Genomic DNA, 19,100 nt, shown 5'->3' on the forward strand with positions numbered 1-19,100 from the left:
GTGAATTTAAATAATGACTAAGAAACATACATGTATACATGCAATATCAACTTTGTTTAAAGAAAACCTGCAAATATTTAGAATGATTGAAAATGTTACGGGAACGAATCACTCCCGCATCTGCACCATAACGGAAAGATCCTAAGGAGTTGTACCCCCTCCCCACGTTAAGGAAGGCTACATTTCTACAGCTGCCTCTAGACTACCTCAACATTGAGGTAGACAAACGGATTATTTCTAGATCGCGAAGCACCCACACCACACTTTTTTTGGATTAATATATGACATCCAACATTAGAAATGTAGCCATTTTAAATGATTTTAATAACCATAGTAACAAAGATTTTATGGATTAATTGCCACAAAATCTAAGACAGAGGTTCGCCAACTGCAAATCCTAAATCTTTGTATACATGAAACGGCCGTACATCGTAGTTTACATGTATGTCTGACAACAAATTCTATGATTTACGACTTTTGAGGATGTTTGCATAATAACATGACTAATGAAGGCCCTCCTGTTCTTGAACAGAATATCTTTAAAAGATGCCCCTTATATATATTGATCTTCTATTATGACCCCATCCTACTCCCGGAGGCCATGCCTCTATGCAGTTTGAATTTACATTCTTTAAGAAAGCTTTCACAGAAGTTATATCTTTTCTGATGCAATGGTTAAGAATTTTTAAAGATGCCACCATTATTTTCGTTATTCCTTTATTGTTTCCTTCTTTGAAATTGGTGTGTGACTTCGTAAGAACAATTTTGAATACACAATATCCAATAATGCTTTATGGTACATGTATATGGTAAGTGTCATTAAAATTACCAAGTTGTTCTGAAAAAGAAGTAAACAATTGTCATGATTTAAGCAAACTTGAATCTGCATTACTTGCGGACGATTGCTTATTGGTATGACTAATCCAAGCCCGGCTGTTCTTGAAAAGATTTTTAAAAAAATCCTTTACAGGGTATATCTTCAAAATTCACCTAATCTGTTTCAGGAGTTATTGTTACATGTATTGCCAGCAAGATTATGCTATGTATGGAGTTTGTTAAGAATACTGACTACTGAAAGCGTCTTAGCCTAATGCAATGCTGCCCATCAACTTCAGCTAAACAACAGGTGAGATTGGATTCAATGTTCTGTAACGATTTATAATTTCTGATTTTATTGATAAATATGATAATACAGGACAACATAAAGTTCTAGTGTTATCACATGTACCATTTTTGTGCTCAAACATAAACATTTTAAAATAGGTCGCCATTGAACATGGGGATATTACCCCATTTACTAGATTATGAAACTTACATTAACGACCACAAATAAAATGAGAAAATTGGCATTCCCTGATTTCAAGGAATCGTAAAATACATTTTCATTACAGATAGGATGTCGCCCCCAGAAGAAAAACGTTGGAATGGTTAGTAAAAGAAACAAAAGAAAACCATCTCTAATCCAAAATATGCCTTGCTCAAATTCAGCCAGAAATGAGTCGTTTTAAGGATGTACGGGACTGACGATTTTAAAATTACCACGCAACTCCAAATGACGTAAATAAATCGTTCACATTGCCAGTTTGATTCCGATTACATGTTAGATAATATCTTCAATGCAATTAATTCTATAGATATATTTTACATAAACTAAGACAAAAATATATTACGACTTTAATTACTTTTCGGCAATGTAAACATAGTGAGACTTTTGACGCATTGAAATGCAGGGAAAACGCGGATTTCAGTTAGCTAAAGCGATCCAGCGGTACAGCAATGTTTCTTTGGCCCAAAGAATACGATGGAAAGCTGCCTCACAAGACGCCGGATCATCTGTATCCGCAATCGCAGACGCATGACATCTGTTCAGGTTTGCTAATCACTGTTAACAGGTTAATACATTAATACCGAGTACGCACGTCAAATAAGAAGAACAAATTGTTCAAGAGCAAATCTTCCCAAACATTCCATGAAAATCGATGCTTGAAAACAATATTGAAATAGGGTATGAATTCACCGGCGCTTATTAAATTGTCAATGTCAGCTGATTGTTCATATACTTTGTAGATCTAGACCAAGCTAAATTATTTAGCGCAACCTACAAAAAGTATGATACAAGGGTCTGAGTATGAATATGTTAAAATATTTGTCAAGTTTTAATATACATCTCTGTATTTTCTTGATGAGATTCGCATTGTTTTAAGAATATTGGTAATTTATTATATTCGTGTCTTACTTAGTTGGTGTGTCCTTGCATGTGTAGACATTTACTTTCACAAAGGTAGAAAACAGAGTTAGTAAAAGGGAGATGAAACTTACACACAGTTGTTTATTTCCACGTAAAATGATTATTGTTATATATAAGTGATTCTTTTCCTATAATACCAGTATATCATTGACCGTATTTGTTCTTAATTTATAGCTCATGTCCTAAACGTTTAGAAATAAAATAGATATTCAGAGTTTCTGCATAAATTTTTTGACAAATTTATTAAATTGAATCATGAAATTTTGACACATTGCCAAAAATCTGCAAATACCGGAAACCTATTGTTTTTGGAATTGAAATATAATCGTTAAAAATCCACAAACAGAGATACACATGTAGGCAGTCATATTTCTTTTTTAAAGTGCTTAAATTTTTTGATATATTGAATTATAAAATTTGACTGAGGAAAATCATCAATGGATTGAAAGCTGACAAAGAAAAACATTGATTTTGAAACCTGCTTCAAAGGAAAAGTTCAATTAGATTCATGTTTTAATCAAAAAGTGTCAACCACAACACGCATAAGTAATAAGACTCTGAACTTTGACCTTTGTTCGATTTACAGCGACTTGCGTAAAAACCATTGTTATCACTACAGTATGAAAACCGTAAATGGTACGAACACGAAATATTCACTAAACTTATTGCCTGATCAACTGTAAAAGATGACTTCCTGTTTTTGATGATTTGTCGTTCCCTAACGAGAATTAATGCCCTTAAAAAATTTGAATTTCGCATAGAAAATTAGAACTCCTACAGTATTTGTCCTAGGAAGACAGGACCAACTGAAGTGAGATCCCTGACCTTGAAAATTATGTCAAGGTCAAAGGTCAAGGTCATCAAGAAACTTTGAAAATAAGCACTTTTCATACCATCTAAAGCATATAAAGTACAGATTTTTGTATTCAGAGACAATGTTTGAATGTCTGAAAAGGTGGAAAGACCTCTAATTGTTCGCGAACAATTAGGATTACTAGTTATTATTACATTATTATACCAGACCGAAATTCTATAGGCAAATTCAGAAGTAGAAATTACCTCTAGCTTCAGCTCGCACAACTCTACACTAACTAAATCATGATTTTTCTACAAAGGGAACAAGATACCCCTCGATCCGAAAAGAAAGAACTATAGATATGTCACTTTCCATGGGAAAAAAAATGATTGAAACAGTTTTTTCCATCATTTTAAAATTTGCAATTAAATTGAGTTTCTAAAACCGGAAATTCCTAGGGCCAACTAAATATCAGGGGGGTAAAAACGGTGTTCCGGAAGTAACTAGAAAATGTGCTATTCATTGGTAATGAATGGAAGTAAATTAAGTATTCTTTGATTGATATTGACCAATAATATTCACATTTGAGCATAGCTATAAAGTATCATGCAACAATTATACATCAGAAAACAATTCCCTAGCTTGAGAATATACCGACCCACAGAAGTTCGTGACCTTATATTTTGACCAATCAAATGGGCTGAAACAATAGGGTCCTCCCACCACCATGAATCGCAGACAAACATCAGGCATCCGCCATTATTGGTATAGTAACTACAGATTTCTGTTGGATGTGAAAGGTGAAGATAACGAACAGTGATCAATCTCATAACTCCTTTAATCGATACAAAATAGATACTTGGGTAAACGCGGATCCCTGGACACACCAGAGGTGGGATCCGGTGTCTAGGAGGAGTAAGCATTTCCTGTCGACCGATCACACCCGCCGTGAGCCCTATATCCTGATCAGGTAAACGGATTTATCCGCAGTCAAAATCAGTGTGCCAAGAACGGCTTAACAATCGGTATGAAACACATCAGACAGAAGTTGACCCAGTGATAAGTTGTATTGACAAACTAGATCGTTATAACGACCATAAAATTTACGAAATGCTGACTTCATTTGAGATTGTTGAACCCCCTGTATCATCAACTTGTTTGTCAGTAGCTTACCTCGTTTTAACAACTGACAATACAGAACAAGCTCTTGAGTATCGAATCAGTTGAGGGATATAAACACCATATACAGGTGATCATGGAATATTGCTACATTAATATGGGAAGTTAACGATGGCGAAACTGAAATCATCGCGTTTTTCATACAGTTGAGTTGTCAGTTTGCCGTTAAGGGTTAAAACTTTCAATAAAATATCTAAGTATGAAGCAGAAGTTGACGAGTCTGTGGTATCTTTTATTTCGAGCTCACAGGAATATATCGAATCGACATACTAGTGAAAGTTATTATTGTTAATAGACAAAACGTAACAAGCTTTAAAGACCGAGAAAATAAGCACCACGTTCAAATTTACCTGGTCTGTGAACCCGTGTAAATCAGGGGAAATTAAGCTTCATATTGGCTGCTAGAAATTGATGGACATTTAGTTACTAGTCCTTGTATATACCTTATCTACCTAATCTGGCGATCGAGGTGTCCGTGCAATCTTCTGATGCTTACCCTCCTGCAGTGAATGAAAAACGCTGCGGAGCTCTACATATTTTCGATTTATCATTCTTAAAATCACATCGTTATTCAATTTTATTTGAACAATAAATATGTAATCACCGAACTGTCATTTTTATACCATAAAGCAAATTTCACTAAAATGTTTCATTTTTATAAGCTTAATAATTTTTCTCCATTTTATCTCCACGAAAAAGTTTCAACAATTCGATAAAGCGTATTTTAATATTTGAAGTTGTAAACACGTGCCATATATTTAACTTCATTTACAAAGAGAGCATTAGTTGAAGGAATATACGACAGTGTTTCATACTCACAATCGGCCACTGTGGTAGGATTAATATCCACTTTGTCAGTCTGTAACTCCATTGTGGAATCACTATTTGAACTCAGGATAACTGCAGTTGGAATTGGATTATTTCCTGCAGAATAAAATCAAAGATAGTGGAATAAAAATCATTTAAGGCATTTTAATGAAAAGGGTTTAATATCATTCAAAGCAGGAATCTGTTACCGGTATCAAGTTTTAAATTAAAGTGAATGGAAACCATGAATATAAAGAACAATAATCATTCTCGTAAATACTTTCTTTTACTTTCCATTTCGTCTAGTTTTAAGTTAGCTACATATGTACTGATAGTTGTCCTTAAATATCCACTCATTCATTTTCCTCAATTTTGTTTATCATTATATTTTATTTTATCCTTAAACATATTAAAGCTATATGGTCCGAATTACAACATTTTTTCCATCTCGTAAAAAGCTATTAAATCATCGCACGTATGTAGTTATGAGGCTGTATGACATATCATTCATTACTCCACCTGTTTTAACCAAAATTATTTGATTTTAAATCGATGTTTACAAATAACCGCGTCACTCTGCCATTTCAAGTGACAGTCACGTGACCAGTTCAAACGGTGGTCTCATCTGTGTAAAGCTGTGTATTTTGTTACAACAGTACCTTGTCATAAGTTTAATAGAAATAAAAATGTCAAATACTTCTTAGTAATTCGTTGTTTTACGCTCTTTCAGCCATAAACTAGACAGTTGTGTATGAGTTAATACATCATGTTGGGATTCCCCTGACGCGCGTGGGTCTATTTATAGACGTCTAACACTGTATAATGTATGCGTTATCTGGAACACCTCGGACCTTTCACCGAAACCACGTGTTTTGGGTGATAGGCCCGAGGTTTACCGGATGATTTATATATGTACCACACAATATTTACTTTCTAAATAATATTCTCACTGTTTTCTTTTATATGCAGATGTGTTCGAGCATGTAATTAAGGGAAAGTTAATAACTTTATAAAGTAATTTATCTGCTTTAAAGTAATTATGTACAAAAATAATACATGAAGATTGGGTCATCCAGCTTTAAATATCAACATAAACAATCAGGTTTATTGAAATGATCTCTTTGCAGCCTCCAAAGGATTTTTTAAAAGTCAAAATTGAGTAAAAATAAGATGAAGGCCTATAAGAGTTTTATTAACACCAGAAATATTGCTGTCATACAATGTATATACTTATGTAAGTTAATGTCACACCGTTACAAAATCAACATGAATTGCAAATTTAAAACGAATCTAAGACCAAAAAAGATGATTTGACCAAATGTACGCTAAATATGGCGTTTCGCAGTCACTCTAAGACATATCTTTTCTGATAACAAAAATTCGGCTCATTAAATTTCTTATTTCATTTTTACAAGCAGTCAAGTATTAGGGGGGGGGGATACCAAATTGGGTTACATCTATAACTACGTCAAATTTTGTAACTTTAATTCCCTCCATTCCGAAAATGAATTTAAAATTTTTTTTATCGACAACAGAGATAAACTACTGACATTTCTACAGGTTAGGTGTTTAATTATTTAATCAATGAGTTTTTCTTTTTCGTTGGATGGATGTATATAACATACAGGAGGGAACACCGCATCATTGCATGTAACATCATCTAAAGAGTGAATCCGCCAAAAAACCATGCAAAATACCAAAAGGATAATCGTAAGAAAAGATTTTTTTTTTGTTGTTTAATAGTTTCTTCATAAGTGTTAAAAGTCAAAATATCATCCTAAAATTGTCCGATCCCGCATCTATTATTTAGTATCGGCTTATTTGCATAAAAGTAGCGATTCATAACAAATTTATGAGGAATATTTGCACAATTTGGTTGGCTCGAAAATAATTTATTACAATGCATTTCTTTTGAAATTCTGTTTTTGTTATAAAAATGCGTTATCAACAACACAATAAATACTGTAGAAATGAATACTGGTGATTAGATTATTGATATGAGGTCTTGAGATAGACCCACGTCAACAATTAAGATCCCCCCTTTTTGAGAAGCTAATTTCTCTGAAGAGCAGGTAAAAAATATATTAAAATAATGATATTCTTTAGACTAATCCTAAACTAAACCTATCATTGGGTCAAATGTTGTCTCACATGTTTCATAAATTTATTCAATTAAACTTGATTTGTCTGTTGGTGTCAAGACAATTCAATCATTACATAAAATAGATACATAACCATGTCTTCTAACAATGCAAATAATAAGAAAGGTTTACTAAAAGGAATGGAAATAGATAGTGACGTCTTTGCACTTGAGTTACGAAAAAAAAATCATGATTTGAGAGTTTAAGGACACATTAGGAGTAATGTCAATTTCTAAAACTTCATATAGTTTTCAAAGTCGTGTCTTAAAATTTAAAATGGAACTTAATAAAATGAGGGTTAGAGACCAAATTTTTAAATAAATTATTGGCGAAAATACTGAATTTTTATACAAAATTTCGAGTAAATCAAATTCAACTCTTTTAAGAATCGGTGTTCTGTTTGAAAAAATATCAACCAAATTAATCATTTACAACATTTGATCTAGTTCCAAGTTTCAACTACTTGTATCATAAATTAAATACACGTATAGGAGTATAAAAATAGAAGATAGATTAGATGAACCAGAAACTGTAATAGCATGCAGATTTAAAACTTTTTGATCAGTCAACCTCTCCACCACAATATATAGTCTCTGCAAAACCCTTTCAAAATTTGAATTGACACAATTTTTTTTTCAACTGGATAGAGTTCAGTAATAGAAGTGTAATATGTTTGCACCAATGGGATCAATATCGAACTAGCAAATACTTCGTTGTAGCATCCTGCGACATTGTGCTCAAACGCCCAGGAGCTAACTTCGATAAGGATTTATTCCTAGACTTTTATTTGAAACCATCTTTCTTGTTGTGAATCATTCAACATTTATCTTCTTTAGTGAAGACCGCTAAATCCAACATGTATGTGTTATAGAAGCCAATCCAAATACTACATATATAATCAATATACATACATACGTTGATTTACATTCGGCTAAATTGGCCTTTAATTTGTATTTGCGAGGGCCAAATGCAAAGAGACTAAAATCTAATATGTACATTAGTAGACAGGAGAAAGACAGTTTGATTTCAAGGGAGATGGAGGCATCCTGTTGATATTAATAAGTCACACAAAATATGTAATCTATAATAAAGGAAAGTGCTTTAGAATCGGTAACTCTGAAAAATTCGTATTATCATCTTTGATCACATTTATGACTGAAGTTATAATGAGTTTTATTGTTTCTTGATTCAACAAAGCATTGAAAAATGATATATCTTGTGACGGATTTATCCAACGTCAAGATATTTTCCGTATATTGCTTTAAATTTAAACTTTTATTAAACCATCGGTAACTGCAGTTGAATTGTACACCACAATCAGATTACATGTGATGTTCTCTGTGGGTTTTCCGCTGAACAGCGAGTGAAATATGGTTTTAATCCTGAAAGCAATACGTGGCTCTGTTACTATATAATGAAATACACGTCGCATTCCAATAGTATAAGATAAATAATATGTTATAGGATTTTTAGGTTATTGACTGAATATGTCAACCCTGCGATCGTTTCGCAGTGAAACTGACTGTGCATGCAAGTTCGTATCCGCCCATCCACCGAAGGCAGGGATACCTCACGATATTAGGTCAATAACCTGCTATAAAATTTTATACACTTTTAAATGAAATCGGCTGACGACTTTTCAATAGGAGTGAACACTTCTCGAATAAATGTAAAATAACCATTCTAAATCTATAAGGCCTAACTATCAGTTTGTATTTTCGGTAACATACAAAGTATTAACGAAGTTATAACCATCGGTGTATGTGACGGTGCAAGGTAAGGAGTGGCATATAATAGGTCATTTGATAGCTCTTGATTAGAGGGAAAGAAGTTACATCTCTTTTTAAAAGAGCATCTAGGACAATGTTTGACCACAGGCATCGGGTTCTAAAATCAGTGGGTTTGGTGTTGATGGAATGCTGTTTTCTTTTGTTGTGTGGAAATCGCTATGTGGGTGAGTATTTAATAGAATAGTTCCCTTAATTCAACAAATATCAGGACAAAATGTGTACACGGGTGGTGTAGTCATTCTATTGATGCTACTCAATGACAGAAATAAACCATGACATTGTATATCCTTGGTGAACAGTTGGGGTGCTCTTCCCTCCAATCGTATATTGTTCAGATTTTCTCATTAACAAGGATGTTGCTGTCCCTACCGATGATTTAGTAGGTTCTATAAATGATATCCAACCACTTGGAAGAGTTTACACGTACTTAACATAGAATAAAACGTCATAATGAGGCCAGGGGTTGGTTACTAGTTAATATGGAGATTTAACACTATTGATATCCTAATGATATTTCTGGGTTGGGAATAATTTACGAACTTATCTTTGTTATTTACCTTATACATGTATTTGGTTAAGAGGAGAAATATTACTAAAGGGCCACACAAATATATTTCGAAACATCTTTTTACAGACGTATATTCTGCTTTCAAATTCATTCATTCGCTGTTCATTATCTTCACCTTTTCATTACGTATACAAATATGCTCTTGGATTTGACCCCTGTTTAGTTAAAATATATTTTTTCATTTAGTTTAGCTAATATATATATATTTAGAAACACTTGATAATCCGCACATAAATGGTGTAGTTAGTTTTAATATTCAGTCATGAGCAAACTCAGCAAAAACTCAAGTCTTTGACTTTCAAAACCAACGAGTCACTTACAATGTAACCTGTATCCCTTCCGCTGATTGTCCATTATTCAAGTAGACGTGCATATATTTAAAAACAAAACATACCTCTTGTGCAAAACATGGATAAATCACATTGTCTAGTATGCAAAAACAGTGATTATTTTATATCTGATCACTCAAATTTGCAAAAATTTATATGGATTTTTCATTGAAAGTCAGGAGATATTCTTTGAGCCAAAGAATTTCAAACAAACTCAAACAACCAGCCAAACTATGTTGCAAATATTATTTGCTTGAGCCTCGAAAATATATTTTCCTTGTTCCTATTTTGTGTAAGTGATATTTCAATCTAATTACATTGTATAGTTTTGCGATATCATATGAACTTCAACCACAGTCATACTTGTATCATTCAAAAATGTTGAGAATAATCCAATGCAATCGGCTTTAACTGACGTTTGCAGAGGCTCTCCTTTCCAACTATGGGGCTTCTAACTCCTTAATGGTATTTCTATTTCAAGATAAAAAAAATGTACGAGTATATTGTTTTCATTGTGCAGAAACCGGGAAACAGACGCAAACTATCAGACCAAAAGGAAGTTTACTGAGTCAACGCCCTCTCTTTTCAGATTCATTCTATTGAATGATTGATTGATATTGACACTTTCAATACTAATAATTGTTTGCAATTCGCATGATAATCTTGATAAATACAGTACGTCTATTTTTTTTATTCATATCTACATTTCCAATAGTCAAACTTTGATATCTTTGCAAATTGTATTGATAGCCATTTCCCCATGAATGCGCTACAGTGGTGAACACTGTACCTAAGTTTATGAAGCTTACTAAAAATAGTACGTCTATTGCAACGACTGTGAATTCTGACAGAAGTGAAATTAGGCTGTAAATATAAAGAATATTGTTCTTCATGAAATATGCTGGTGTAAATCAACCCAGTTTATGCATTTAAAAAAACTGACATTTATTCCTTAGCAGGGCTTTTTAATGGTTATCTTGATAAGCATGCTTTCTTAATTTCAATTCTTAAACACACTAATTGGATTGCAGACCTAATATTGCACGTATTAACCAAGCATGTTTGCGTACTCTACTATCCATCTGTTGCTTTACGAAGTATACAAGGTTATGTTTTATTTATCGCTTTTTGTGGGTTGAAATAGAAGGCTTTAATCTTTCATTTATGTTATTTCTTTTGCAACAGCTTAGATATTTTTCTTGTTCAAAAATGGATGAAATGACGTCAGGTCACAATATACATATGAAAGGCGAAGATAACGAACAGTGATCAATCTCATAACTTCTATAAGCAATACATAATATATAGTTGGGCAAACACGGACCCCTGGACACACCAAGGGGTGGGATCAAGTTCCTAGGATGAGTAATCATATGCCGTTTCCTCCATTGTTCTGCAAATGATTTATTGGTATTTAATTTATTGTCTAGTCATGTAATATAGTAGACCGCACACCTATATTTACTGATGAATGGGACCAAATCAAATTTGTAACATCCGCTACAGACATTGCACTATTCAGTTCTCGGAAATACGTCACACTCGGAACTTGTACTTTACACCCTTGAAGTAACGTTCCTAAGGTGGTGGGTATGACTATATGCAAAGAATAACCTCTAAAGCTTCTAGCATGATTAGTTGTATATTGTTTAACGTCCCGCTTGATAATATTTCACTCATATAGAGACGCCATCATTGCTAGTGAAGGGCTGCAAAATGTAGGCCTATGCTCAGCACTTTGGGCCTTAGATATTTACCGTGCAAGACATACTGTGATATGAATTTTTTATGACGCGGAAGAATATTGCGGTAGCAACAAAATGGAAACTTAACAGTCAAACATATTCTGACATCATTCTTAGTACGTCATATGGTGCATTAAAATTGGTACCGTATAAGTTTTATATTATAACCCCTGGGTCGAGGCCTCTGCTGGTGGACTGTTAGTCCCCGAAGGTCTCTACAGCCCAGTAGCTAAGTAATTCGTTACTAGCTTGAAAATACGGATGTATTTTTAATTGCTGTTATAAAATTTAGAAATTCATTTCAAAATTAAGGATTATCTCCCTCATGCATAGCTCTTATCTTTAGACGATTTTGACTCCACTTTTTTGGCACACTGTTTTTCCCAATAATAGGTCTAAAACGTCATTGTTGTTTCGGATTTCAAACATTTGGGTTGAGCATCACTGAAGAGACATTATTTGTCGAAATGCGCATATGGTGCATCAAAATTGGTACCATATAAGATTTACATAGTTATAACTATCTAGTTTGTCAATACAACCTATCATTGGGTCACATGCTGTTTGGAAGTCTCCGTATGAGTGAACAATCCTCGAGAGGGACGTTAAACAATATACAATCAATCATGCTGTCTGGTTGTTTCATATCGATTGTTAGGCCGTTCATGACACACTAATTTTGACAACGGATAACTCCCTTTACCTGATCAAGATATTGAGCTCTTGACAGGTGTGACCGGTTGACAGGGGATGCTCACTCCTCTTAGGCACATGATCCCACCTTTGGTATATCAAGGGGTCCGTGTTTGCCCAACTCTCTATTTTGTATAGCTAATAGGAGTTATGAGATAGATCACTGTTCGTTATATTCACCTTTCATAGCAGGATTAAACGACAACTTTGTAGATACGATAAACAGAATGTCGATAAAGGCAAATGAACTAATGAAATTGAATTATTAGTACAATTGAATTATTAGTATAAATTCGCCAAGGTGAGATAAAGTGAATCTCATTGTTTAGTATGACATGAATAAAATGAATTACACTGTATATCATAATTATGGCAAAGTGAGCTTATTTAGAACAAAATCGTCAAGGTGAGCTGAATTTGAATGATTGTTCTGTATCAAATCATACAATATTGCAAAAGTACTCGTTGTTTTAAACAGTCTGTAAACACGATTGACTACGAACAAGGAAGGATTGAATTACAAAAGTTATCTTAAATACATGTACCATTTTCTTACCTCTGTACTAACCCTGACCCTTACCTTGAACAAATGACATTGCTAGATGAAAGACGAACAACACAAAGTAGGGATGTCCTCTCCCCTCCATCTTCTTTGTGTGTGAAAGGCGATGTGTAGGATGAGGAAGTAAATGCTTGTTTATAAAAGTAGATAACGAGTGACGCTTGATTTTCCTTGCATATATATCACTACAGAAATAGCACAGTGATGTTATTTTCTATATGCATTACGTGAAGAAAGTTTATATAAAAGAAACTTAAACATAGAATATTGATACATCGTAGGTTTTTGGGTTTTTTTGCATCTTAACCAAATGTGTCACCTTGGAGCAAATGAATTCCACGTTACACTATTAAAAAAGTTAAAATGGAACAAACATTAAAATAAAACCATCATCATCAAACAACTTACATTAGTAAATAATTAATGTTATAATACGGTTAGTGTTACAATACAATTAATATCACAATACCACTAACCTTAAAATACAACTAAAAATACAATAAAACGAACGACACCATGAAACTAACATTAAAACGTATGCCAAACTAGATATAAAGGTACAATATAGGATCTAAGATGTATTCAGTGCTAGGTGAAGATAACGAACAGTGATCAATCTCATAACTCCTACAAGCAATACAAAATAGATAGTTGGGCAAACACGGACCCCTGGACACAGCAGGGATGGGATCAGGTGCCTAGGAGGTGTAATCATCCCCTGTATCAATGTTATGATACATCTAATGGTGCAATACAACAGACGTCGTCCAACTATCTATGCTTTCACCTCCTAGGCACCTGATCCCACACCCGGTATGATCCCTGGACATACCGGGTGTGGGATAAGGTGCCTAGGAGGTGAAAGCATCCTCTGTATCAATGTTATGATACATCTACTGATGCAATACAACATACGTTACAAGACTAGTAACTTTACAATAAAACCACAGCTAAAATAGTACTGGCGTGATAATCCTACTAACGTTACATTGCTACTCATGTTACAATGCAAAGAAATGTTTCAGAACAGTTCATGTTACAATAAAACTCCATGTACGTTACATCCTGATAATAACCAAGTCGAATGTTTGTATATTCTTTGTTCTTTTAGCGATTTGAAAACATGGGATTGAAATTGTAATTTTTGAAGTCAATTTCAATCCATTTTGGATTGAACATATTTTATTGCATATATTTAATATGCAAAGGGTTCGAATACAAGTTCTAAGAACTTGCGATTTTTCTCACCTACGATTAGTTGATAACATATGCAAAGACTAAAATATATTACTATCATGAGAATCTGCTTGGATGAGAGATATATTTCTGTACAGCAGTAAACATTCCATTTCGAAAGAAAATACGTTACGTCACATAATGGAGGCCTATATCACCTAATATTGCTACACATGCATGGAAAAGGAAAGAGAACAAATGTAGATAACGCCCAGATTTTCATTGAAAATAAATACCAAAAAATTGTATGCTGTAAAAACAACAGAAATTGATTAGTAGATGCAATTCTTGTTTATCGCAAATTATCTATGTAAAACCATTCAATAGTGGTTAACTTCAATAACCTCTATTAGATTCCTTTGTGTGTGTAGTGATCGACTTACTACACATTCTTTACGAGGGTTATGATAATCAAATATATAGACATTAAAATTTACAACAAGTATTCAATGATCACTTCAGAGGCACGTATTGATCGTTTTTCAAAAAAAGGGGGAGGGGGCAGCCAGAAGAAAAACATTAAAAAGTATTGACAAGCATAACATACGGCGTTAGATTCTAATTCGGGAGGGGGGACGTGGGCGATGCATGTGGGATATAGTATACGGGTTGTCTCCAAAATAATGAAAAATCTCCCAAGCTCAGTTTCTTCCATCGTGGGGCATTTTTACTATATCTACAATATATTTCCAATCCGCAGTCGTAGACCCTGTGTTGTGTTGATGGAAGTGAGGTCAAGCGGACCTAACCATGAACTTTCAAGAAACATAACGTTAACGCAACATCAAATTAATTAACGTCCATTCCACACCACCATAATGAATCACATTTATCTTATATACATGTTCGTGTACCTTCCATTGTTATTTACGTAACAGATGAATGAAAACGTGGCAATGACATTTATTTGTTAATGAATCTTTGCATAAAACATTGTACAAGTTATGCAAAGAGAGACAGTATACGACTTTATTCAAAATCTATCAAACCGCAAGTAATACAACAACATCACATAAAAATACATACATTGTTTATTCTTGAATGTAAAAATTATAAATATATATGTATTAAAGTTAATAAATAGAGAAATGAATACTACAACACGTTCATTTAAAGGGGAAACAACTCAAACATAGGCATCGCCCATAGCTATTTTGAAAGATGTGGTCTTCAATGCGTAAATATACTATTACTATTAAAATGAGACTGCAATATTGCACAATGTTTTTAAATATGAAACATTTTAATGCAAATGATGTTAATAAAGAAATAATATGATAATAATAATATTAATAAACCACTCATTTAAAAATCCTGTCATCTTACATCATGTTTAAGTAATTTTAAAGAATGCAATTAAAAATATTTACACGTTATAAAACATATACAAATGTTTTTATTATATTATTTTTTATTGAATACGAGCCGTGAATCTTGCATATTGATTAAATAAAACACACGTTAGGTGTTTGATTTTTTTTCAAATTAAAAAATATATATCCACTCATAAAAAATGAAAAGAAAGTACAATATAATGCTAGATAAAAATGTTTCCATGTGGAGATGATAGAATATGTGTTCAGGAGCGGGTGTGGGTGTGGGTGTGGGTGGGTGTGTTATCTGGATGACGCTGCAACAGACGATGAGTCAAACTGAGACAGCGACATTGATGAGAGCACCACAAAGGAGATGTTTGAACTTCTAGTCTTGAAATAAATAAAACACTTCTTCATATGTACTTGCTTGTTTTATCAGGAATGCAACCTTTAGAATACACATGCACATGTACTTTGAGATGTTTCCCAAGTTAAAATTTTATTTATTTTGAGTACCGGATTTCGATACAATGTACATACATGTCAAAATACATCTGTACAATATTATGTAATATATATTTTTCATGATATTCACAGTTTGGAATTTTGTTCAATATTTCTATCATACATCAAGTTTCATCATAATAATCCCCTCTCTCTCTCTCTCTCTCTCTCTCTCTCTCTCTCTCTCTCTCTCTCTCTCTCTCTTGGTTGATAAGATACTCATCTACTTCTTGGAGTATCATGTTATAAAAAACGTGGATTGGGGTGGACTGAGATATTAAAACATTTATATTAACAAAGCACCAGGTTTTTTTTAAAAATAAGGACCTTATTGTAATTATAAAATGTGTAAATGTTTGTTAGGATGAGAGTCTAGGGGAGAGTTGGGGGTGTTGGGTGTTGGGTGTTATGAGGTGTGTGCGTGTAGTAATTGTTTTCTGTACAATGTATATTGTATGTGTTTTTGCTTGGCCCGCATGAATCTAATATAAAAATAACGTACCCATTTAAACATTATGGATATTGTTTATCAAAATTAATTTCTTATTTGTATTTATAGCAATATGGATACCCCCCCCCCCCCCAACTCTCACACTCTCAACTGTCTCGCGGGGGTTGGGGGTGGGGGTGGAGGGGGTATTACATGTGAGTAAATGCCGCACTTGAATATAAATTTTTCACAGTTATCCATGATTCAGATCGTCATTGCTATGATTTAAAATCAGTGGCAATGTCTTTGATGATCTGAGAATTGAAACTGACAAAATCGTCCTCCGAGTGGTGCATATATGGCGACTCTTACATAGCTCTTATCCTTGGACGAATTTGGCTCCACTTTTTTGGCACGTTGTTTTTGGCTATATTTAGCTCTAAAACTTCATAGTTATTTCGGATTTCAAACATTTCGGTTGAGCATCACTGAAGAGACATTATTTGTCGAAATGCGCATCTGGTGCATCAAAATTGGTACCGTATAAGTTTTACATTATGACCCCTGGGTCGAGGCCTCTGCTGGTGGACTGTTAGTCCCCGAGGGTCGCTACAGCCCAGTAGCTAAGTACTTCGTTACTAGCTTGAAAATACGAATGTATATTTAATTGCTGTTACAACATTTAGAAATTCATTTCAAAAACTAAGGATTATCTCCCTCATGCATAGCTCTTATCCTTGGACGATTTGGCTCCACTTTTTTGGCCCGCTGTTTTTGGCTATATTTAGCTCTAAATCTTCATAGTTATTTTGGATTTCAAAGATTTCGGTTGAGCATCACTGAAGAGACATTATTTGTCGAAATGCGCATCTGGTGCATCAAAATTGGTACCCTATAAGTTTTACATTACAAAGTGAAAAATAGACACGTTGTTGTCCGATGTTTTCAAAGCATCGTTTTATACATGTTTGATAAAATAAAGAATAAAGAACTTACAATAAATTGTAATTGCTCATATACCGAAGAATTACTAATCATATAATGCAATGTTCTGAACTTACCTGTCTCGATCTACAAAAATAACATTCCACTTGATGCGGTATCGGCTTTACTCGTACCAAAACTCGTTCATATTCCGATTTGAAATTATCCAAGATCAGTAGTTTTGGTAACTGTTATCAACTAGTTCAACGTAAATGTATATCAAATATTTTAAAAATATTTTGTTTTGATAGAAATAACCAACCTAATATAGCCATGAAAACTTCGAAGCGTTGACAACGTTATGTAATGATGTTTTGTTCAATTGCGACGTTTAACGAAAAAATCGTTGTAATACACGCTATTTTGAAGACCGGTTACAAAGAAAACTTTAGCGTTATCAGAAAAATAAAAGATAGCTAGAGAAAGTTTGAAGTCTCTAGATTTATTTTACAGTAATATTTATTTGTTTTAAGCATGAGTCATTTTGGCACTTTTTGAGCCGGACTCTTTATAGCTTTACATTCAATGCAGAACATACACAGAGCAAACAGAGAACAGTGGAAACAACAAAGGTTTAAATGACGCATACCTAGAGCACACAGGCACATGATCCCACCTCTGGTACGCTCAGGGTATATGTTAGCCGAACTCTCTATTTTGTATTCCGTATAATAGTTATGTTCGTTATTTTCACCTTTCGTCTGAATGAGTCTTTCAGATTTTGGGAATATAGTAACAATGGATAGAAGAATTGAAGAAGTATATTTAAAACAACATAACCCACTTAGAATATAAGAGGACGGGAATAGGGAAATAATGAATTGGATTCTGAAGTATTTGCATGTTTCAAATATCAGAAAAAATTAAGAATAGTTTTTTTCAGCCTATAATATTTAGCTTCAAAAACACATGTATGTGGCCCAGATATTACTGGCCTCTTTTAAAAGACCGCAGATTATTTTACATGTAATTATTATTATTGTTTTCATTGCAGAGATGTAAATTTCTATTGTACTCATATTTAACTCATCTTTAGAGCATATCAATTTTTACGTAGAAAGCTGTTCTGGAGCTTAAGAGTATAACGTTTCTCAAGAAAATAATTGTAATGCGAGTTATCAGTGGACAAGAACATTAACCTATTGGATTAAAATCATCAAAGTACATGATATATCTAGATGAGACAACCCAGTAAGGGTATATCATGAATTAGTAACATCGGTGAAATACGCTCATACGCTTCTGACATATTTTCATAAATAGAGAGATGATGAAAGACAATAGGAAGGAGAATCAGTAGCATTCTTATTTCGTGTAGGACAATACGCCAGTTTCGAGATACGAACTCTTCTGTGTAGGAGGTGCATTTAGTGAAACTTTGAATGACGAAGTGGGATAGAGTGGACCTACAGTCAGCGAGAAAGATGACGAAATGTATTAAAAGCGGCTTCTCTTTTAATATGTAAATGTGGGAAATACAAGTTATCGAAAGAAATGTTTTACTAAAGTGGAAACATAAAAACAATGTCATATTTGCAAGTAATGTCTTAGATATGGTACTTATGACCAACGAAATAACGTGATATGATACGAATTCAATGTATTTAATTACTCCCTAAATACTTATAACTTACTTAGTTTGTGTATCAGTCGAATTTGGGTGATCTAAGAGTGTATGAGAAACTTAATGAGTACATCCACTTACGCAGTGATAAATATTAGTCCCACTCCCGCGTGTAAATAAATTGTTTCGCGCCTCACAATATACGAGA

General features: G+C 33.6%; 1 protein-coding gene across 6 annotated transcripts in view; it reads right to left on the reverse strand.

Annotated features, from left to right (window-relative positions):
* LOC125679753 (hemicentin-2-like) overlaps positions 1-12,957 on the reverse strand; it is a 50,853-nt gene extending 37,896 nt beyond the window's left edge. For all 6 annotated transcript variants that reach the window (XM_056156196.1, XM_056156195.1, XM_056156197.1 and 3 more), the window contains exons 1-2: positions 12,877-12,957; positions 5,043-5,147 (exon numbers count right to left, since the gene is read on the reverse strand). In XM_056156196.1, coding sequence (XP_056012171.1) covers positions 5,043-5,147; positions 12,877-12,943 — 172 coding nt within the window. In that variant the 5' untranslated portion in view covers positions 12,944-12,957. The remainder of the gene's footprint in view (positions 1-5,042; positions 5,148-12,876) is intronic.
* Between the last annotated feature and the right edge of the window lie 6,143 nt (positions 12,958-19,100).

Source organism: Ostrea edulis, chromosome 2, assembly GCF_947568905.1.
Source record: "Ostrea edulis chromosome 2, xbOstEdul1.1, whole genome shotgun sequence".
Classification (NCBI taxonomy): domain Eukaryota; kingdom Metazoa; phylum Mollusca; class Bivalvia; order Ostreida; family Ostreidae; genus Ostrea; species Ostrea edulis.